General features: G+C 55.5%; 1 protein-coding gene across 1 annotated transcript; it reads left to right on the top strand.

Moving 5' to 3' along the window:
* Positions 1–8: 8 nt before the first annotated feature.
* Positions 9–19,717, top strand: DRC7 (dynein regulatory complex subunit 7). The gene is made up of 19 exons (XM_045806864.2): positions 9–104; positions 223–479; positions 1,631–1,851; positions 2,252–2,426; positions 3,444–3,569; positions 4,341–4,535; positions 6,798–6,956; positions 7,816–8,034; positions 9,104–9,238; positions 11,115–11,187; positions 12,107–12,235; positions 12,428–12,556; positions 13,675–13,895; positions 14,674–14,889; positions 15,452–15,562; positions 15,647–15,757; positions 16,669–16,863; positions 17,511–17,650; positions 17,747–19,717. The coding sequence occupies exons 2-19, from the start codon at positions 456–458 to the stop codon at positions 17,838–17,840; spliced, it is 2,673 nt and encodes an 890-aa protein (XP_045662820.2). The 5' UTR covers positions 9–104; positions 223–455; the 3' UTR covers positions 17,841–19,717.
* The last annotated feature ends 1,357 nt before the right edge of the window (positions 19,718–21,074 follow it).

Genomic DNA, 21,074 nt, shown 5'->3' on the forward strand with positions numbered 1-21,074 from the left:
ACCCCAACATTTACCAATTTTAAGTTAATGACATGACTACACTGAAGAGAAGCTGGGAAGAAATTCAGAGCAGCTCGCCGTTATATAACATTTCCATTATACAGGTAAAGTAGTCATAAGAACATACGTGCTAGTAAAACGTAGTCCAATAGTCAAAAAGGGACGAGTTTTAATTACCTTTGCTTTTAACATCATCTATTTATTTATGTTTTTATAATTTAGTGTATAATCATGGCAGTTTGTCAACTGGCTTGCAAACATTTCTGAAATTTTAACAATCAGCTCTTGCGAGTTGGCACAAACTGCCTCCAGCCTGTCACTTACTAAGGGACCTACCACAGAGGGTCTTCTGGGCCCAGACCTGGACTGTGACAGAAGACTACATTTCCCAGAAGCCTCCTTTCCCAGAACCACCCTCCACTTGGAAAGCTGTTACCATGGAGATGGGCTAACAGATGACACTGGCTGTCCTCAGAGGGGTGAGAAGGGAGCAGAGGAGCTGAGGTAGCTGGTGGCAGGGTAAGAAGTAGGGTGGAGGTGGGAAGGGGGCTTTTTCTGCTTGAGGGTTTCCAGCCCTGATCTTTCTGGGGATGGAGTGGGGGGGGGGCGTGGGGGGTTTGCTACCAAGGAGGGGAGCAGAAAAGGGCCTGTGGGGTGAGGAGGGCCTCTGGGCAGGGCTGCCCTCCCCAAACTGGCCTGTAGCGGACAGGGCAGCCTGGCGTGGGGAATACGTGTGGCAGGTTCTGGCCTGTCTCAGTGCCTGTCACAGCTCTAACCCCCTGCTGCCTACAGACACCTTGGCCTTCTCTCCACTTCCTTCTTTACTTACCTCTCCACCCCCACCCATTCCTTATGTCAGTAGGCCCTGAAGTGTGTGGTTTTCAGAGCCAGAAATATACGGGCTCAAACCCCAGATCTGCTACTAACTAGCTCTGTGACCTTAGGGCTGCACTTAACCTCTCTAGGTCTCCATTTGCTCCTCTGCAAAGTGGGTACCAAAGCAGTGAGTGCCTCTTAGAGTCTGTAATGGAAAAACTCAGTTCGATGTCCTGTCTCCTTTACTTCTCACACGGGACAATTCAGCCCTGACACTTCTGGTCACCAAATGTGTGGGGGGTTCTCCCTACACCGAGCCATGCTCTGCGCGCTCCATCCTGTGGACCCACGTGGGCTTGGCCTGACAGGCTGTGTCACCCCCGCACACCTGCCGCTCGTCCAGGGGCCTGGCGGCGGCTTGCCCTCGCCTTCTCGGTGCCTGGGCTCCAAGTCTGGTGATGTTACCTTTCTTTCCTTCCTTTTCTCTCTAATCCCCACCACATTCGCATCACTTGCCACAAAGAGAAGATACTGTTGAAAGTAAAATAAATAAAGCAGCATTGGTAAGTTTGGGCCACCTGCTCCGGCCCTGACCACAATTTTCAACCTGCAGCCTGCTCTGTCTTTGTCTTAGAGGGAGATCTGCAAAGGTTAGAAAGGTGTTACAGACGTGCTGGCACCAAGCAAGCCTTTCTCCTTGATGGAAGGGAAGTTTAAGAGGGGCTCGCTTCCCCCCTCTAAATCACCTCCCAGAGACACAGGTGGTCTTGGTGGCAGGAGTGGGCCATTCTGAGTGCATCTATCCCTCCCACAGGGACTATCTCTAGACAGCCAGAGACGTGCCAGGATGGAAGTCCTGAAGGAGAAAGTGGAGGAGGAGGAGGAGGCCGAGAGGGAAGAGGCAGCCGAGAGGGGCAAGAAGATGATGAGGCCTGTGGAGATGCGGAGGGAGGAACCGCCCATGACGCAGGAGATGCTCAGAGACCTGGAGAAGAAGCTGTCAGAGATTGAGATCGTCATCCCGGAGCAGCCCTCGTGCGTGTCGGGGTGGGGGCTCTGGGCCTGGCAGCCCTGGCGAGGGTCAGACCAGTGCCGGGCAAAAGAAGAGCCAGACGGGGTAGGGGCTCTAGAGTTGGGAGGCAGGACCAGATGTAGAGGGAAGCAGATACAAGTGAGGGCTCTGCTTTCCACCTGCCTGGTCCTAGTCCCCTCTCTGCCCCTCATGAGCTGTGTGACCCTGGGCAAGTCACTCAGCCTCTCTGGGCCTCCGTTTCCTTCTCTATTTAAAATTGCGCATGATAATGATATCCCTTCTGGGCAGTTGTGAGGATGACACGAGGAAGGGATAGAGCCAACTATGGTGGGCAGATGGCCGGCTCCCTGTGGGCCAGGCCTAGCTTCACATGGTCTAATGCCTCCCCTCTTGTGGGCACAGGATCATTACCAAGGACACTATCGACATCTCCAAGCTCCCCCTCTCCTACCAAAGCAACACGCTCAAGGAGGAACACTTGCTGGAGGTAGCAGACAACTTCGCCCGTCAGTACAGCCACCTGTGCCCGGACCGCGTGCCCCTCTTCCTGCACCCGCTGAATGAGTGCGGAGTGCCGGTAAGGCCGGGTTTTGGAGGGAAGGGCAGAGGCTGGAGAGCGGAGGGCGGAGGGAGGTGAGCCAAAGCTCCCGGGTCAGAGCTTATATCTGGGGACAGTATAAACTCGAATGCCAGCGGGCCCCAGCAGCCTCGATGTGAATCACCCCGGGGAGCTTGTGCTGGCCAGGAGACCCCACACCCAACTAAAGGGCCGCTGGACCACTGGTGCAGTCTCCAACCCCAGACACCAGCTCTGTCCCAGGAAGGGCAGAGAAATAAGATGAAATGGACCAGGACCTCCTGGCCTCCTTCCTTCCAGCCCTGTGACCCAGGCATGTCCTGAGTCTTTCCCGGCCTCATTTCTCCGTCAGTAGATGGAATGGCAGAGGATGAACACAAAGGTTGCAAAACAGCAGCCCATGGAATGACAGGGTCTCACTGACTGTTTTATTTGGTCCACGTGGTGATTTTTAACATTTGTATGAGTCGCCAGCATGTGGAACTCAGTGATTCCCATACAGATCCCTGCTCCCTGCTTCTCTTGAGCTGGTAATCCTGGGCATGCATTTCCCCTGCTGAGTCATGGGATAGCCTGTGCTGGCAGGCCCTCCTCACATCTACAGGAAGACCCCAGAGGTGCCGTTTGGGACCCCAATCACGGGCCCCGGGGGGACAGCAGCCCCTCGAGGGCCCTGGCAGCACTAGTTCCCCCACACTGGCTGGTGGTCGAGAGCCAGACAGACCAGCGCTGCTACTGCCTGTCAACCTGAGCACGTCAGCTCGCCTCCCAGAGCCTCAGTTTCCCCACCTGCCAGTGGTCTGGCAGCTCTCAGTGGGGCACAAGCGTATTCTACATCTGAGCTGGAAGGGCGTTGAGGGACCCCTTTCTCCAACTTCTGAGGCACTGAGGGGAGCCTCAGAGGAAGCCTAGAGAGCCTTCCCCACTCCCTCCCCACCCAGGGTTCCAGCTTCCGGGAGCGCAGGCCTCCCCCAGGTCAAATGCGCTCTCTGGGGCCTGTGGTCTCTCCCCTTGCAGAAGTTCGTCAGCACAACCATCCGGCCCACGCTGATGCCCTACCCCGAGCTCTACAACTGGGACAGCTGTGCCCAGTTTGTCTCAGACTTCCTCTCCATGGTGCCCCTGCCTGACCCCCTCCAGCCGGTAAGTGCCACCCCATGCTGCACTCTTAGGCCCTTGAGGCTTAGGATGGGAAGCCAGGGAGAAGGAGACTCAGTGAGGTCAGGCCACGGCCCATAGTCTATCTGGTCTGAGTCCCTCAGAGCTCACCCCCACCCCGGGGTGGGGTGGGGAAATGGGCCCAGAGAGGGATGGCCATTTGCCTGAGGTCACACAGCAAGCCTGGTCTCCTGGCTCCTACCTCTGCACCTCCTTCTGCCTTCAGAGTCTTCCTTTCAAGACTTCAGGAGATGGGGAAAAGAGAGAGGGTGAGGGCCCTGCTGCCCGTGACCCCCAGCCCCATCTTTGGACTTCTGTCCAGCTCAGTCTGTTTCCCAACTGAGAATGGAGGGAGCGAGGCAGAAAGGGCTAGGTACACAGTGGAGAACCGAGAAAGGGAAGAGAAGGAAAGATCAGAAGAAAAGGTGAGGAGAACTTGGGGATAAAAACCATTAAATGACCGATCAGAGAGCATTAGACCAGAAGCTTCCATCATCCAGAGGGTCTTTCCCATCAGGAAGTCCACAGCCACTTAAAATTACAGGCAAATGTGGATTGCACTTTCTACACACCGGTCCGGCCGTGGCTTCCATCCCATTCTCAGCAGGCTCCCCAACCTGACAGCAGGGAAGCCCGAGTGGAGGTGGGGGGATCCAGCCTGCTCACTGGCCCAGCTGCTGGCCGTATGGAGGACAGGTCGGGAGGGTGGGTGGAGGGCTGAGGGGCCGGCTGTGCTGACCAGTCCTCTGCGGCCAGCCCTCGCACCTGTACTCCTCGACCACGGTGCTCAAGCACCAGAAGGGGAACTGCTTCGACTTCAGCACGCTGCTCTGCTCCATGCTCATCGGCGCCGGCTACGATGCCTACTGCGTCAACGGCTACGGCTCGCAGGACCTGTGTCACATGGACCTGACGCGGGACGTGTGCCCGCTCACCATGAAGCACAAGGAGGTACGAGGGGTTCGTGCCGCCCTGGGCGTCACGCAAGATGCGCTCTCCCTAACGCAGTGCGCCTCCACGGCTCCCGGCCCCGCCCCGGCCCCTCCCGGCCCTACCCCGGCCATGCACCAGGCAGCTGCCCACCGCCCCGCAGTCCATTTCAGCCGCGGTCGGTCTGTCCCTGGCACCTAGAACACACAGCCCAGTTCTCCAAACCGCTGTCCCCTCTTCCCTTGTCAAAACTCACTTTCAGCTACTGTTCCCCACGGGGTCAACTCTGTGACTGCTGCGCGGTTTCTGTCTTACTCTCAGTCTCCCCCAGGTTTACCGGTCACGCGTGATTAAATTCACCCAGCCGCTTTCATGTAATGTAAAACCAGATAAAGCACAGAAGTTTTTGTTTGCTCTTTTTTCCCTCCACCCCCTCAATTCAAAAGGCCCCCCTTTTAAAATAGATTTTATTTATTTATTTATTTGAGAGAGAGAGTGGGGGGAGGGGCAGAGGGAGAGAGAGAATCCCAAACGGACTCCCCACTGAGCACAGAGCCTGATGTGAGGCTTGATCAGGACCCTGAGATCATGACCTGGGCCAAAAACAAGATTCGGAGGCTTAACCCCCCCAGGCGCCCCCTCAAAAGGCCCCTTTTTATTTATTTATTTATTTATTTATTTTTTGTCTTTATTTTTTTATAATAATTTTTTATTATATTATGTTAGTCACCATACAGTACATCCCTAGTTTTTGATGTAAAGTTCCATGATTCATTACTTGTGTATAAGGGCCCCTTTTTAAATTTAAATTTAAAATTATCGCCAACCCTCCAGCAGGTGGTGGTCCTGGTTTTCTCTCTGCTGACAGCCCCCAAATGGCCAGAGGCTGCTGTGGACACAGGAAACACTTTTTAAAAAAAAGATTTCATTTATTCATTTGAGAGAGAGAAAAAGAGCTCATAAGCAGGGGGAGAGGCAGAGGGAGAGGGAGAAGCAGACTCCCCACTGAGCTGGGGCTCGATCCCAGGACCCGGAGATCATGACCTGAGCCGAAGGCAGATGCTTAACCATCTGAGCCACCAGGCGCCCCAAGAAACACTCGTAAATGAATTTAATTTTAGGAATCAAAAAGCATCTTTTTGCATTTGAGAAACAGCTACAATACAGACAAAATGCTGTTCGTGGACTGGACTGACTCCAGGACTCTGATCAGAGCCAAGTCCCTGGGCGTGTCTGCTGCTTACAGCCGGTGACCCAGGGGCCTAGGGCGTCAGCAGGATGCGGATGCAACTGCGTCACACCGGGGCGGGCACCCGGGGGGGCCCTGGCGCAGGTGCTCTGGTGGAGGGAGGCACCAGGTGGGAGTCTTGCTCCCTCAGGTCTGCCTCCCCTGGGAAGACGGAACAAAAGCCTCTTACTTTTGGCTGCACAGTCCTGTGAGCTCACATAGGGACCTCTTGCCTCTGCCAAAATGCTAATAATTAAAATGATATAATCTCCACTAGATGCCGAGAGCTTTCGGGTTTATAAACCACTGTCATGTCCATTGACTTGGTTTCTCCTCCCAATAGCATTGCGTGGTGGTATTATCACGCCTATTTTACAGACGAGTAAGTAGAGATGAACAGAGGGTTGGGACCATGTGGCCAAAGCCGCCCGGCTGGTCAGTGGAGACCCAGGGGCCTCGGCCCCACCGGGCTGACTCTAAGCTTCGGCGATTCACCATTTCCCTTCCCGCTGTCACAGGCCCCCGTGACATCTGCAGCCTCTGAGGTGTTCTACCCCGGACACTTTTCTTGCCACCTAACACACATTCGTACGACATGCACGCACGCACGCACGGGGGCTTCCTTCTCCTTCCTAGCCCAGCAGACTCTAAGTCAGCATGTGAACCCTGCGGTGACAGAATCTGCGAAATCCACCCCCCCGACATTTCGCCCGCTTTCTATGTCAGATCCAGATCGTAGTCAGGAAGGGCCGTGGGGGCGAAAGGACGGCGAGAAAATCGCACCCCCTGATCTCTGCGGGGCCTGGCACCTCACATGGCCATTTTCCTGCCTTTGCTTCTCAGAACAAGCCTGGGGAGAAGGTTCTTACTGTTCCCGTCGTCCCACTCTACAGAAGGGCCTGAAGTTAGGGATGGGGGAGCTGAGGCACCTGCATTTGGGGCCAGAAAGCCTGTCGGGGACTGGGGAGGTGGTGGTTCCAGAGCGGCTGTGACCTCCCGGTCCGAGGGGCGGATGATGCAGGGCGGCTGATCCTTCTTCTCTCCTCGGGGGACAGGTGGTCCAGGAGGAAGAAAAGGTACCACCTAAGAAGTACACCATTAAACCACCCAGAGACCTGAACAGCAGGTTCGAGCAGGAGCAGGAGATGAAGAAGCAGGAGGAGCTCCAAGGGGAAGAGGAGAGGCGGCGGAAGGAGGAGGAACAACGCCTCCTGGTGGGTCCGCATCCCCAGCCTCTGTGCTCCGCCCTCCAGGAGAGGCTGCTAGCGACTGAGAGCTGACACAGGTCGGGGAGGGGATGTGTTCATGGGCCCCAGGTCCAAATCCCCTCCTCCGTGCCCTGCCATCCCCCACCTCTGCCCAGCGACGTGGGAATCGCTCACTGGTGGTCAGCCAGCTTCTGCGTTGGATTTCTAATATCAGAGAGCTCTGCTGCCTGAGGCCACCCATTCATTCTATGCTGCGCTCTGATACTCTCCTGGTTCCAGACTCTTTCCCTAAAGACCTACCTGCAAACACTCCCCATCCATCCTCCTTGCTCTTCATCCTCCCATCCATCCTCCCATCCATCCTCCCAGCTCTCCTTTCATCCATCCACACTCTCATCTCTCCCCTACTCCCACTCTTTTCCTCCCTCCCTCCCCTTCTTTTCCTTCCATGTAGTATTTGCTGAGGGTCTCCTCTCGTCCAGGCTCTGTGGATGCAGTAATGAACATGACACAGTCACCCTTCCTCCAGAGGGAAGCAGACAAGGAAGCCACACAGTGCCCCTACCTTCCTTTGGATGAAATCTCACCCAGAATCGCAATGCAGAAAGCCAGTAAATGCCAGACACCCTAGGGCTCCAAAGGGCCCAGTTTGTAAACTACAGATAAACTCAGACTCTCCTATTGGATCTGTAAGAAACAGGCTCAGAAGTGGGGTGATGTCCTCAAGGTTATGCAGCCAGCCAAAGCTGCACTCTGGACCAGAACTCAGCTCTCCCGCTGGTTCCCCAGCCCTGGGGAGATGTTTGGGCCCCTGACACCCCCTTTTCTACCCATCGGCCCATGCTCACCCACCTTTCCTGTGCAGGAGGTAGAGAAAGCAAAGACTGACCCCCTGCATGGCCTACGGGTGCACTCCTGGGTCTTGGTGCTGTCAGGGAAGCGTGAGGTGCCTGAGAGCTTTTACATTGACCCGTTCACGGCGCGCAGCTACAGCACCCAGGATGACCACTTCCTGGGCATCGAGAGCCTCTGGAACCATAAGAACTATTGGGTCAACATGCAGGACTGTTGGAACGGCTGCAAGGTACTGGGCCCGGGCCGGGGCAGGCGTGACAGGCAGTTCTGGGGTGGGGGTGGGGTGGGGGTGACCTGTGCGGCGAGCTGGCTGCCACAGTGTTCCAGACTTTCCCCAGAGCTGAGTGCCCATAGCCCACTCCTTTGTCCATACATAACCTTTCTAATATGGTTAGTGTCTCTCTTTTGATGTGTGTATCCTTATAAAATGTGGATTGTTAGTTTGTATGAATGATTTTTTAAAAAACAATGTATTGAAGTGCAACATATGTTCAGAAAAGGGCACTCATCCTAAGCGTACAGTTCAGCGAGTTCCCACAAATCTATATAAGCATATGCACATACGTACACGTGTGTGTTTGTTGGTACATATGTATAAAGCTCGGTGCCACTTAACATAAGTTAGAAACACAGGCACACATTTAGGGGAGGGTCATAACGACACAAGAGGGCTCTCTGGAGTGTGGGCAATGTGTTATTGCTTGGGCTGGGCGCAGGGAACCAGGCTGTGTCCAGTTTATGGAAATTCATTGAGCCCTACGCCTGAGCTCAGGTAGGCTGGACGAAAAACAGGTGGGAGCCCCACCCCACAGAAGAGAAATTCCCACCAGCTGCCTGTGCCACTCCTCGTGGGCCTGCCTCGTTCCCTTCTCCCCGGCACGGGTGAAAGCCGTGAAAGCCGTGAGGCGGCCCTTGCTCAGACCCACCGTTTCCCTGTCCCGTAAAAGCCTGCCAGCTTGCACCTGCTCCGAGCACGCCTTAGGACGCCCCGCCGACAGTGCAGGATAACCTCCACATCCAGGCCTGTCCCAGGCCGGAGAGTTGCCCAGTGTCACGGAGAGCAACAGCGGGATTTCTTCATGGGGAGTCTGGACGATGGGGAGGGCCTTGGTTTCCCTGCTGAAAGGAGGAGGATGGGCGTGGACTCTCAGAGGCTGCCGGGAGCCGACATGCCGCCCCTCTGAGACCCTGGCCCTGGTCCCTCCTCTACTATGGCTGCAGCTGCTCCCCACCATCCTGTGGAACAGGAGGGGGCATGCCGGCTGCGGGGTGCACTCAGCTGATCCTTCCCCCATCAGGACTTGGTCTTTGACCTGGGAGACCCCGTGCGGTGGGAGTACCTGCTCTTGGGGACTGATAAGGCTCCCCTGTCTGTGGCCGAGGAAGAGGACGACGCGATGAATGATGATGACAATGATGATGTGGAGAACCTGGTGGGTCTCAGAGGCATGGGCCTGGGCGGAGGGATGGGGCTTCCTACCCTGTCTTGCTTTAGGCCAACGTGGCCAATGTCCCCACCACAAGTATGTGTTTTTTGGAGGGGGGGGATGGGCCAGAGAGACCGAGTGTAGATTCCCCAAAGCAGAGGGGCCTGGACCATGCTCTCGTTTTATAAATGGGCAAACTAAGACCCAGGTGGGTCCACTGACCTGCCCAGGACCCCCCAGTGCGGTAGGGAAAGGCTGGGACTTGCAACTGGGTCTCCTGGCTCACATACAGTCCACCCTGATCGGTGGTTGCCCTGTTTCTGTAAAGAGCATGTCCCCAGCACTAGGGGTGATAAGACCTTGACCACAAGCCCTGGGCTCACTTCCAGGCCTTCCTGCATAGCCCCCATGATCGCCCTCACGTGCTTCCAGGCCTTTCTTGTCTGTCCTATCAGCCTTTCATTGGCCTGGGGCCTTCCCCCGCAGCATCAGCATCCTTCTCCCACCTCCTAGTCGGGGGCCCTTCTAGGCAGGTCTCCATGAGGACCTGTGCCTGGGGGTCAGGGGCCCAGAGACCTTAGCTCTTGGCTGTGACATCTTGGGCAAATTTCCCAACCATGGAGAGCTTCAGTTTCATCATCTGTGGGTAAAATGGGGGTGTGGGGGGTCAGTTATATCCGCAGTAACAGGACTAGGGGTATTAGGTGGCGGGAGTTGCCATAACAGAGCACCACACACTGAGGGACTTAACAGCAACTGATTTTCTCATAGTTCTGGAGCCTGGAGGTCCAAGATCAAGGTGTCAGCATGTTGGCTTCTTCTGAGGCCCCTCTCCTTGGCTTGTAGATGGCTGTCCTCTCTCTGCATCTTCACATGGTCTTTCTGTGTCAAGGACACCAGTCACACTGGATTATGGCCCACCCTAATGACCTCATTTTGGGTGGTAGCGTTATCGTTTATGATTATCATCATTATCATCATTATCATCATCCCGTTTTCAGATGGGAAGACTTACACGCAGGGGGGTTAAGTAACCTAACGGCCAGTGAGTGGCCGAGCTGGGGCTTGAGCCTGAGATCTGACAGCCTGGCTCCTAAGTCTGGGTTCTGAACAGTGACTCTGTTCTATATCCTTCGGACAGCTTGGGAATAAAATGAGACCATTGCTATGAGGAGCTTGATACAGGGTCCTCATCTCTGGAGACCAGAGAGCCTCCCTGGCAGTAAATCTTGGGGCACAGGCGCCCCCTGCTGGCCTCCAGCTGTGAGCAATGTTTGTGGAACAGTTTTCAATTGGGAAACCGTCTTCGAGTTTCTGGGGTTACCTAGCTGGAGGACCGTTTGTGTAAACCAGGCCTTATTCTACAGATGGGGAAACTAAGGCTCAAAAAGGAAAACAAAAACAAAAACAGCAGCTAGGCAGTATCTCAAGTGGTTTATATACGTTCTATCAGTTAATCCTCCCCTGGGGTCTGGTTAACAGTGAGGAAACAGGCTCAGAGCGGCCAGGACCCCTAGCTGGTGTGGGCTGGGTCCCAGAGGCTGGGGCTTGGGTCCACCTGACTCCAGAAGCCCCTCGCTTAAGGAAGGACCTGTGGCTGTGCCTGGTGCCCACGCTGGCTGACCGAAGTTTGGGCACGCAGGGCAGGGGATTGCTGTCCTAGTTGGGTGGGTGAAGGGAGGGCTCCTGAGCCACCTCCTCTTCCCCTCTACCAGGTCAGAACTGCTTGTGACCTCTGGCCCCCCTGGGGGAGCTGAAAGCCACTGTGGCTTGGCCCGGGTTGGGGGGGTGGGGGGCAAGACAGAGGCTCTGCCTCTAGCTTCTGCTTCAAGGCCCAGCCCTGACCAGAGCCTGCCCCCCACCCCCACACTTCTCCCAACAGGGCAAGGAGGATGAGGATAAGAGTTTCGACATGCCTTCCTCCTGGGTGGAGCAGATCGAGATCTCCCCGGAAGGTAGAGGAGCGTTTGTGTTCACCCACTTCCCCAGGGCCAGTTCAGGGGGAGCCAGCAGAAGCTGCCCCAGCCCCTCATTTCCACCCCTCCTGCCTTCTGTTGCACCCTGGTCGGAGCAGTGACTCTGTTCCACCTCCTTCCTGCCTCACGTACTCAGCTGTGTGGCCTAGGGCCCGACACCAGTCTGGCGTGCAGGAGGGGCCTTGGTTAACCTGTGCTGGGTGATGGAGTGTGCGTAACAAAGGACGGAGGACCAGGACACAGTCGTTTCCCTCCCTCAGCCACCCCGCCAGGAGGAGGCCAGGCAGCATAGTACCCAGACGGCACAGGGGAGTGGAGGTGTCAGGACCAGGGAGGAGCAGGCAGAGAAAGCAGCAGGGCAGGGACGCTGGAGTTCCACACCAACCTCTACTGGCTGTTGAGGGTGCTGTCTGGGAGTGCCCAGGCCCGCAGGGAGGGCAAAGGCTATTCCAACAGAATGGGAAGGGCTGGAGAGGGCATTATGGGAACCAGGGGAGGAGCACCCAGTCCAGCCCCCTGGCTCGGGGCTGGGAGTAGGTGGACAGGAAGGGCTTCCAGGAGGAGGAGGAGGAGTCCTCTGAGCTAAGTTTTGAGGGATCCAAAGTCAGCCCAGTAAGGGCAGGAGGGGATGGTGTTTCCGGCAGGCAGAGAGAGCTGCGCGGACAGAGGCCTGGCCGTGAGTGAGTGGCCCGGTTGGCCCGGCTCCTGTGGTCAGGCTCAAACCTGAGAACTGCTGCGGGGCGGGAGCTACCCGCTCACTACTTCCCTCTGCCGCCCTGGAGCGGGCTTGGGGCCTGGAGTTTAGCTCAGTGACCGGAGGAGTGGCTGGGTGGGGTTGGCCCTCCCACCACCACCCCCATCTGGGGAGGAGGGACCCCAGCCCACTCTGCATCTGCAGCGTTCGAGACCCGCTGCCCAAATGGGAAGAAGGTGATCCAGTACAAGAGGGCGAAGCTGGAGAAGTGGGCCCCGTATCTCAACAGCAACGGCCTCGTGTGCCGCCTCACCACCTACGAGGACTTGGAGTGTAAGGCGGGCAGCCCCAGCTGCGGGGGCAGGAGAGCTGGGTTCCCCAGCACTCTGTGTGACCTTGGGCACGTCACTGCCAGTCTCTTGGTGTGAGTGTGGGCCCCGCTGGCCTCTGTGTGCCGGGAAGGGGGGGGGGACGGAGACTGGGGGAGTCTGCCTGGCTGCAGCAAGCACCGATGGGGCCCCGCAGGTACCATGACTTTGGAGATAAAGGAGTGGTTCCAGAACCGGGAGGACACGCTACAGCTGAGACACATCAACAAGAGCACAGGCCTGAATATTGACTACTTCAAGCCGGGCCATCCCCAGGCTCTGCGTGGTGAGCAGACCCCACTGCCAGGCCGGCTGGACCCCAGGGTGTGGCAAGCAACAGAACCCGTCCCTGCCTCCCTAAGCAAATCAGATGTGTGGAAGGTGAGGGGAAGTGCAGAAGATCCAGGGAAATGTGACAAATGTCCCTCCAGGAAAGTAAAAAACCAGGGCCACCTGCCTATTCTGTGGTTAGGGCTGGGCACACAGTGGGGGCCACATTTCCAAGGGGTCAGAATGCTGAGCAACAAAACCAACAACTGTCCCCACAAGGGCAATGCAGACGGCAGGATTGTGGCCATGAGCCCAAGAGGCTGGGAAGTGAGGGAAGGACATGCCTTTAGAATCAACAGCCTTAACCAAGGATGCACGAAAGAAAAACATAGTGTCAATATATACCTAAAAAAATGATCCATCTCGGTGGTTGAAATAAAAGGAAGGAAGGAAGGAAGGAAGGAAGGAAGGAAGGAAGGAAAGAAGGAAGGAAGGAAGGAAATCAATAGGGGCTGTCTCACAAGCCTCATGTTGCAAAGATGACAAAAATGGTCCCACCAGGCATGAGCAAAGCAGTAGACAGTTGCTTCCTGTCACTGCTGGTAGGACAGCAAATTGGTGCAACTTTTCTGGAAAGCAGTTGGGCAAAATAATAATAGCTTTAAAATATGTATGCTTTGGGGCTCCTGGGTGGCTCAGGTCATGATCCCAGAGTCCCAGGATCAAGCCCCACATCAGGTTCCCTGCTCAGCGGAGAGTCTGCTTCTCCCTCTGCCCCTCACCCTGCTTGTGCTCTCCCTCTGTCTCTCTCTCTGTCTCTCAAATAAATAAATAAAGTCTTTAAAAAAATATGTACACTTTTTGACCAGCAGTGCTGCTGCTGAGAATTCGTCCTGAGCAAATACTGGGCACGAATTCCAAAAATGCATACTGCAGATGTTCACCACAGTGTTGTTTATAATACCAGAAATAACCTAAACACCAGGAGTGGGGCATTGGTTACATAACTCATGCTCACCCATGCGCATTCACGGACATGCCTTTTCCCTGGGGCCTGGGGTCGGGCTCTGCAGCCAGGGGCCAGTGCGCCTGGTCTCACCCCGCTGACATCCGGGACCCCGCCTCCCACCGCAGTGCACGCGTACAAGTCCATGCAACCCGAGATGGACCGCGTCATGGAGTTTTACGAAACAGCCCGTGTGGACGGCCTGATAAAGCGGGAGGAGACGCCCAAGACAATGACGGAGTACTACCGGGGACGGTCTGACTTCCTCTCCTACCGCCACGTGGATTTCGGGGACAGGGTCAAGAAGTTGGCTCTGAACAGCGCGGAGTCAAACCCCCGGCCGATGGTGGTGAGCTCTCATTGGGCCTGGGGACAGGGGGCCCGCTCTCTCCAGCAGGCTAAGGTCACCCTGGGATGGGGACAGCTTCAACTTTGGAGCCGCATCTTTCCCAAGGGCCCTGTCCTGTTTTACAATCCCCAGGCTGCCTGTTGCCAGGCCGTGCCCTCTGCCACTGGGCCAAGAATGTGTCGATTTCCTTACTATTCTAATAAGTGCGCGCTTAGAATGGTGTCTCTCAGATATTACCATGTGTTACTAGGTTTGGTTTGGGGAGCCTTTTCTAACTTACTTGAAATGTGTGTGTGTGCGTGTGTGTGTGTGTGTGTGTGTGTGTGTGTGTGTGTGTGTCTGTGTGGAGGTAGAATCCCTGTATCACTCACTTAACGTTAAATTGTGCACTTTTTCCTCCACGTCATTACAAATGACTTGACAACTGTGTTTAATGGCTCCTGTATACCAAAGGAGCTCCTCCTAGCAGTAAGAGATGTTTAGTGATAAAGCAGGGTGCCTGGAGAGGTGGTGAGCTCCCCGTCTCTGGAGGTGAGCAGACAGATTCTCGTGGAGAGAGCTGGAGAAGAAAGGCAGCACCATACCGGGCGAGGTGGCCTGGCACGGAGAACCCCTGGGGCCACGGGAGCCACTGTCTGGCTAGGAAGGGCTGCTCCACACCAACTCCCCCAAAGACCCCAGAGCCCCCCGTCCCCGAGTGTCCTTTACTTCCGCCCTCAGGGGCACGCACAGAAATCCCCTTTCCCACCCCCCCTCCTGTGATGTGCCGGCCTCTCAGAAAATCACAGAGCGGTTCTCCCGCAACCCCGAGAAGCCTGCGGATGAGGACGTGGCGGAGCGCGTGTTCCTGATCCCGGAGGAGCGCACCCAGCTGCGCTACCACTGCCGGGACGACCACATCACGGCCTCCAGGCGCGAGTTCCTGCGGCGCACGGAGGTGGACAGCAAGGGCAACAAGATCATCATGACACCCGACATGTGTATCAATTTTGAGGTGGGCCCGGAGGGCGTGGCTGGCGGGGGGCGGGGGAGTGGGCGTGGGGGAGGGTCCCCGCAGCTTGGGAACGCACTGGGAGGGTCACTCATGGTTCCCAGCCCGGAAGTTCATCTCCGCTCCTGGGAAAATCAAGAGCTCCCATCTGGGGACCCTCGTTTTTGCAGCTCCTCTGAAAATCTTCCCCTTTCCCACCAAGAAAGACCACCCAGCAGGCCAAGACTACTCGTTATTGTCCCTTTCCCCCAGTCCGGGACAGAGCCGACCCCAGATCCCGGGGACCCACACTGGAGTAGGAGAGGGTCCTACCACCTCTGCGGGGCTGGCTTTCCTCGTTTAAACCCTCACTCTCCTGGCGCATTCCTTAGTCCCTCTGGCCCCCAGTTTGTCTTCTTTTATTATCTGTGTTTTATAGATGAAGAAACTGAGGCCCAGAGAGGTTAAGCTAGTTGCATGTTGTCACACAGCTAGAAAATGGCAGGGGAAGATTTGAACCAAGCAGGCTGGCTCCAGAGTCTGCCACTGCTGCCTCTCCTTGTCACTGTGCTTGTTGCCGTCCCAGGTGGAGCCCGTGGAGCACACCAAGAAGCTTCTCTACCAGTACGAGGCCATGATGAAGCTGAAGAACGAGGAGAAGTTGTCCAGACATCAGGCCTGGGAGTCGGAGCTGGAGGTGGTCCCATGGGAGCATGGGCAGGTGGGAGGCGGCCAGGGTGGAGGGTGTCTTAACCATGCCCTCCCCCACTTCCCGATTCAGGTGCTGGAGATCCTGAAGCTTCGAGAGGAGGAGGAGGGGGCTCACACCCTGACCATCTCCATCTATGACACCAAGCGCAACGAGAAGAGCAAAGAGTATCGGGAGGCCATGGTGAGTCTTGCTCCCTGGCCCCGGCCCTGGCTTTTCCTGGACGCCCCCCTCCCCCAGGCCTCCAGGGTGGTGAGGATGATTAAGGGCTCTGCCAGGAAGCCCATTATAGGGGAAGACGTTACTGACGTCATCATGGTTAGCCTTGCTGCTGAGCTGGCCATTTCTATGATGAACACCGAAGAGCACACAGGATCCAGACCAGGTCTCCCCTACCTCCAGGGGTTATGGCCAAGCCGAGGCCTCTACTGCATGGGGACAGAAGGAAAGTCCTGTACCCACCTCCACCTAGGGCTCCCCTCAAGGTCAGGACCTGGGCCCGTACCCCAGCGAGCAGACTCTGGCCACAGCCTGAGTTCTGGCGCACCTGCGGCATAGGACACCCGGGCTACACCCTCAGGCTGCAAGGCCCAGCTGGGGTTTTCAAGGCCAGCTTCTAAATCCCCTACACCCACCAAGTGGAGATTTCTAAAAATAGCTTGGGGTTGGCGAGGCAGGACAGGGCATTAGATCAGTGGTTCTCAGACTCCCGGGGATGGCTGCTGACACCCATATCTCCAACCTCACCGGCCCCCATATGCCAACACAGGCCATGAGACCCGGGGTGAAAAAGGGAGGGCGTTACTAGCAGCTTTCGATGTAACATTACTATAATCACCGTTTATTACGATTTACTGCAAGCATCTGCCGAGCTGGAGTGACGGGCTGAGGCTCAGGCAGAGAGATGCGAGTTCACGTAAGACAGAGTCGAGGGCTGTGAGGGACAGCACAGAGCTCCCCTCTGATGCCTCAGTCCCAGGGGTGCCCGGCTCCAGGACTTTACGGCCTCGTGCTGGGTCCTCACACGCTGCTCAGAGCTGGTCGGGCAGTCTCTGCGGCCCGGCCCAGCTGACTCCCACCAACACGGCCCGCAGGAGCACGTGATGCACGAGGAGCACCTGCGGCAGGTGGAGGCCCAGCTGGACTACCTGGCCCCGTTCCTGGCCCCATTCCCGCCGGGCGAGAAGCTGACACACTGGCAAGCCGTGCAGGTCAGGGACGAGTGCCTCAGCGACTTCAAGCAGAGGCTCATCGACAAGGCCAACCTCATCCAGGCCCGTTTCGAGAAGGTGCAGCTGGGTTCCCCCACCCCCACCCCCCGGGGTCCGAGTCCAGAAAATGGACGCAGGGCTGTCTGCTCACCATCTCCAACACTTGGGAGGGCCCGGTGAGGGGATGAGTATCATCGATGCTTAGAGTTTCCCAAAGGCGGAGCTGTCCTTCCTCGTTCTTGCTTGTTGGGCGGAAAGGTGGATGGAGGGGTGGAGGGGATGCGGGGGTGGATGGAAGGGGGTGCGTTACAGTGACTCCTAGTCCTTGTCCGTCTTCTTTCCGCTATATACCGTGCAGTTTGCGTGCATGGTCCCGCCTAATCCCCACGGCAGGCTCTACGCTGTGCACAGGGGCGTGTAATGCTCTTCATGTGCAGACAAGCTCTGGAAACTTGTTCACAAGGCTGTCTCTGTCTTGAGCCCTGCTCCTCCTGGACACACTGTCCCTCTAAACGTCTCCCCACTGGCTCCCACGCGAGACATTTTGTGGCCCCTGCCTCTGCAGCTCTGGCTTCTGGGGGTGGTGGCGGCGGGGCCAGCCCTCCTGAGGCTGTCAGGGGACCAGGGGGATTTCAGCATTTCAGCGGGCAGCCTGGGTAAGCGCCAGCCCTCTTCACACACCCCCTCCCCCGCCCCCTGCTCTAACCTCCCTGTGCCGCCCGCAGGAGACCCAGGAGCTGCAGAAGCAGCAGCAGTGGTACCAGGAGAACCAGGTGACCTTGACGGCCGAGGACAAGGCCTGGTACCTGAGTTACTACTCTCAGGCCGTGTTCCGCATGCGCATCCTGGAGCAGCGGCTTAACCGGTGAGGGGGTGGGGAGCCGGAGAGAACCCTGGGAGGGGGGGCTGGGGCAGAGCTTCGTGAGCCCTCACCACCTCCTGTTCCTCTGTCTGATTTCAGCCACAGGGAGCTGGCCCCGCTCAAGTACCTGGCCCTGGAGGAAAAGCTCCACAAGGACCCACGCCTGGTGGAGTTCCTCGAAGTCTTCGTTTGACACCCGGCATGGGGCCTCGGCCAAAGCTGCCAGAGCAAGAAACCGCCCACGGGCTGGCCCCTGTGCTCCCTACAGCCAGCACAGGACCGTCCCCTGGGGCGCCCGACCTCACTGCCACACCACCTTCCTGCAGCCCCGTGTGCTCCTGCTTCTCAGGACTTTCCTGTAAATAAATACACTTTTCTTTCCTTTATTATGTTCAATTAGCCAACATATAGTACATCATTAGTTTCTGATGTAGCGTTCAACGATTCATCAGTTGCGTATAAACACACTTTTCATTTGCAGCCCATACCTCATGTTCCACAAGTTCTGGCAGAGCCTTTTTCTCCTTCCCTTCCTTACCTATAGCCGGAGACTCCCCCCTCCCCACCCACCTTGCCCTCTTTCAAGTGCTTCCTCTCCTCCCCTCAGTTGGAATGTTACGTCTTTGCCCACCTCTGCAGAGGGTCCCACAGCCACCTGCAAACAAGTGCTTAGATGTCAACGACGGGGCTAGGGTGGCCCAGCTGACAGAGTGACGGTGGCCGGGCCAAGGTGCATGCTCCGGAACCTGGGCTCCACATTAGACTGCAAAGAACAGCATCCCAGCTCTGTTTCTTACCAGCCACTATGTAGCCATCTGTGAAATGGGATGGCACTGCTGTTGTCTTAGATAAGACTGGTGAAGCAGAGAGGACCGGAAGTGGCACATAGAAAGCACTCAGTGTTAGCTTTAAAAAATGGCCAATCAACACATGAAAGTGTCAAATTCATTAGTCACCAGGGTTATGAAATGCCACCACACACCCACTAGTAGGCATAAAATAAGAGTTGGGAGGATGAGAAGCAACTGGAACTCTCAAATAGCTTCCCCAGTGGCAGAGGCAACCTGTACAACCACTTTGGAAAACTGGCCGTATCTAGTAAAACTAAACTTTGGCTCAACACTTCTGCTCCTAGGTTCTGCTCCATCCACCCATCCGTCCACCCTCCCCCATCCATCTGTTCATCCACCCGGTGAACAAGAACGATGAACAACTCAATCAAGATGCACATATACATCCACTAAAAGGCATGTACTAGAATGTTCGTGGCAGCGGTAGTATTAGTACTAAGCTGGAAACCCAGATGCCCATCAAGAGCAGAATGGAGACATAAGTTGTGGTCTTGAGACATTTTTGGTTGTCACAACTGGTATGAGAGTGGGACTAGCATCTAGTGTGCAGAGGCCAGGCGTGCTACTAACCCCCCCGCAAACATCTACGATGCACAGGACAGCTCCCTGCAGCAAAGAATGACCCAGCCCAAAATATCAGTAACAGGTTACGAATCTCTACTTAGGCTCAGGGCACACGAATGAACTATCACCACATGGAACACATCAGATTCCTCATACGCAATATTCAAAGATCCCAGGTACAAAAAAGTACATGCTGCATGATTCCATTTATATAGAAAAAAAAAACAGGCAAATTAATCCATGGCATCCAAACAGGTGTCGCTCTTGGGGTGTAAGCCCCACGGGGGCTTCTGGGATGCTAGGAATGTTCTTCTGGACCTGAGCGTGTTCAGTTTGTGAAAAACTCACATGCCTTTGGGGTGGGTGTATTACACTTCAGTACGAAGGGTTTTAAAATGCTGATCCCGAATCTAATCCAGCTTTAACTTCCATTGAACAAAAAATTCAGAAGAAAAGAAACAAGCCCGAACTAAACGACACTAGCAGGAAACAGACAAAATCATAATACTGGGCAATCTACAAGGTAAAAGGCCCAATCAATCTCTTCAAAAGATCAATGTCATTTTTTTTAAAAATGGGGGACTAAAACAGAATGAGCTTGGAAGAGCCAAGTGTGGTGAATCTTGTTTGTTTCCTACTTAGAAAGAAAAGCTTTATATAGCCCTTGGGGATGACTGGGGAAATCTGAACCGGATGTTAGAGAATTGTTTTCTTTGGTGTGGGGATACGATGGTTGTGTAGGACCAGGGCCTGATTTTTAAGAGGTACGTGCTCAGTATTTCATGTCATTTAGGGTAAAATGTCTTGATGTTGACAACTTTCAAATCGCTCAGAGAAAACACCTACATGAGCAAAGAAAATATGGAAAACCTTAGCAAGTGTTGGGTTATCCACCAGGTGGACTGTGCTATTATATATCGTAAAATTCTTTCAAGTTTTCTCTATGGAGCTTTTCATTATAAAAAGTTGAGGGGAAATACAGAGTGGACAGTTTTGATCGGATTTTATTCTACTCATCTAGTCTTCTTTTGATAGCGCCCATATTCGTCTCTCGACCCACGCCCCAAAAGCACAATGTGAGGGGTGGACCCTCTGCCTCTCTCTGGCAGTGGGTGCAATTTCAGTGGAGAAACCCACAGACTTTGCTTTAACAAGGGTTCAAGTCCGACACCATTCTTTCCGGTCGTGTGGCCTATTACAAGCGCTTTAAACTAGGCCTCAGTTTCCTTATCCGTAAATGGGAACAGGAATTCCCATCTCTGAAGGTTGTAGGAGGCGTTCCGAGAGATCAGGTCGCCCAGAGCTGCAGCGAGCGGCTACCGGATAAAAGGGGAGATTCGGGGCACCAGGCCCTGAGCACCTCCTGTGGGATCCAGTCCCTCCTAAGCGGCTCCCGGGCAGCCCGGCCACGCGGGGGGCCCATGATCCGGCTGGTTACGGCCCTTCCCTAAGCCCGCCCTACCCACGAGTCCAATAAAGCCGGCCTTCCTCGGATTTCTAGTTGGTCGTCCCTTTAAGGCAGCAGCCCACTCATCCATTCACCAACGCCGCAGCCGTGGGACAGCGCTTCGGGTCTCCGCTCCCGGCTCGGACCCGGGATCAGGCACCGTCTCCCTGTAGGTCTCCTGTCCGAGCCAAAGACGAGGGGCAACGTCCTGAAACCATTGCAGCACCGCTCCCTACTGAAGGGATGAAGTAGGAACTGGGGCAGAGGGGAAAGACCTCGTCTCCGCCTCGCCCCACTCCAAGATGGAAAGTCCGCAGCTTCACTCTGCTCCTGATGGTCCCTTCCCATTGGCTACTTGGGAATTGGTTTTCCAATAAGGCGGGTGCTTATTGGTTAAATTGGGCCGGTTGCTTAAAGGGATTGGCTCAGACGTCATTGGAGGGTCGTCTGGCAATGTTTTCAACTTGATCTAAAAGGGTGAAGAAGGAAAGGGAAACTTGAGGCGGAGGAGGGACCAAGGAAATGGCAGCCCTCATTGGTTCATTAGAAGCTGAGGGGCGGCTCT

Source organism: Ursus americanus, chromosome 21 (genome assembly GCF_024610735.1).
Source record: "Ursus americanus isolate L20-20 chromosome 21, mUrsAme1.1.p, whole genome shotgun sequence".
Classification (NCBI taxonomy): domain Eukaryota; kingdom Metazoa; phylum Chordata; class Mammalia; order Carnivora; family Ursidae; genus Ursus; species Ursus americanus.

Bases quoted from the DNA above. Each gene is read 5' to 3' on its own strand.
- DRC7 (XM_045806864.2), top strand. From the start codon at position 456: ATGACACTGGCTGTCCTCAGAGGG. The intron at 1,852-2,251 runs GTGCGTGTCGGG...TTGTGGGCACAG, and splicing joins GTCATCCCGGAGCAGCCCTC to GATCATTACCAAGGACACTA. The intron at 4,536-6,797 runs GTACGAGGGGTT...CTCGGGGGACAG, and splicing joins TCACCATGAAGCACAAGGAG to GTGGTCCAGGAGGAAGAAAA.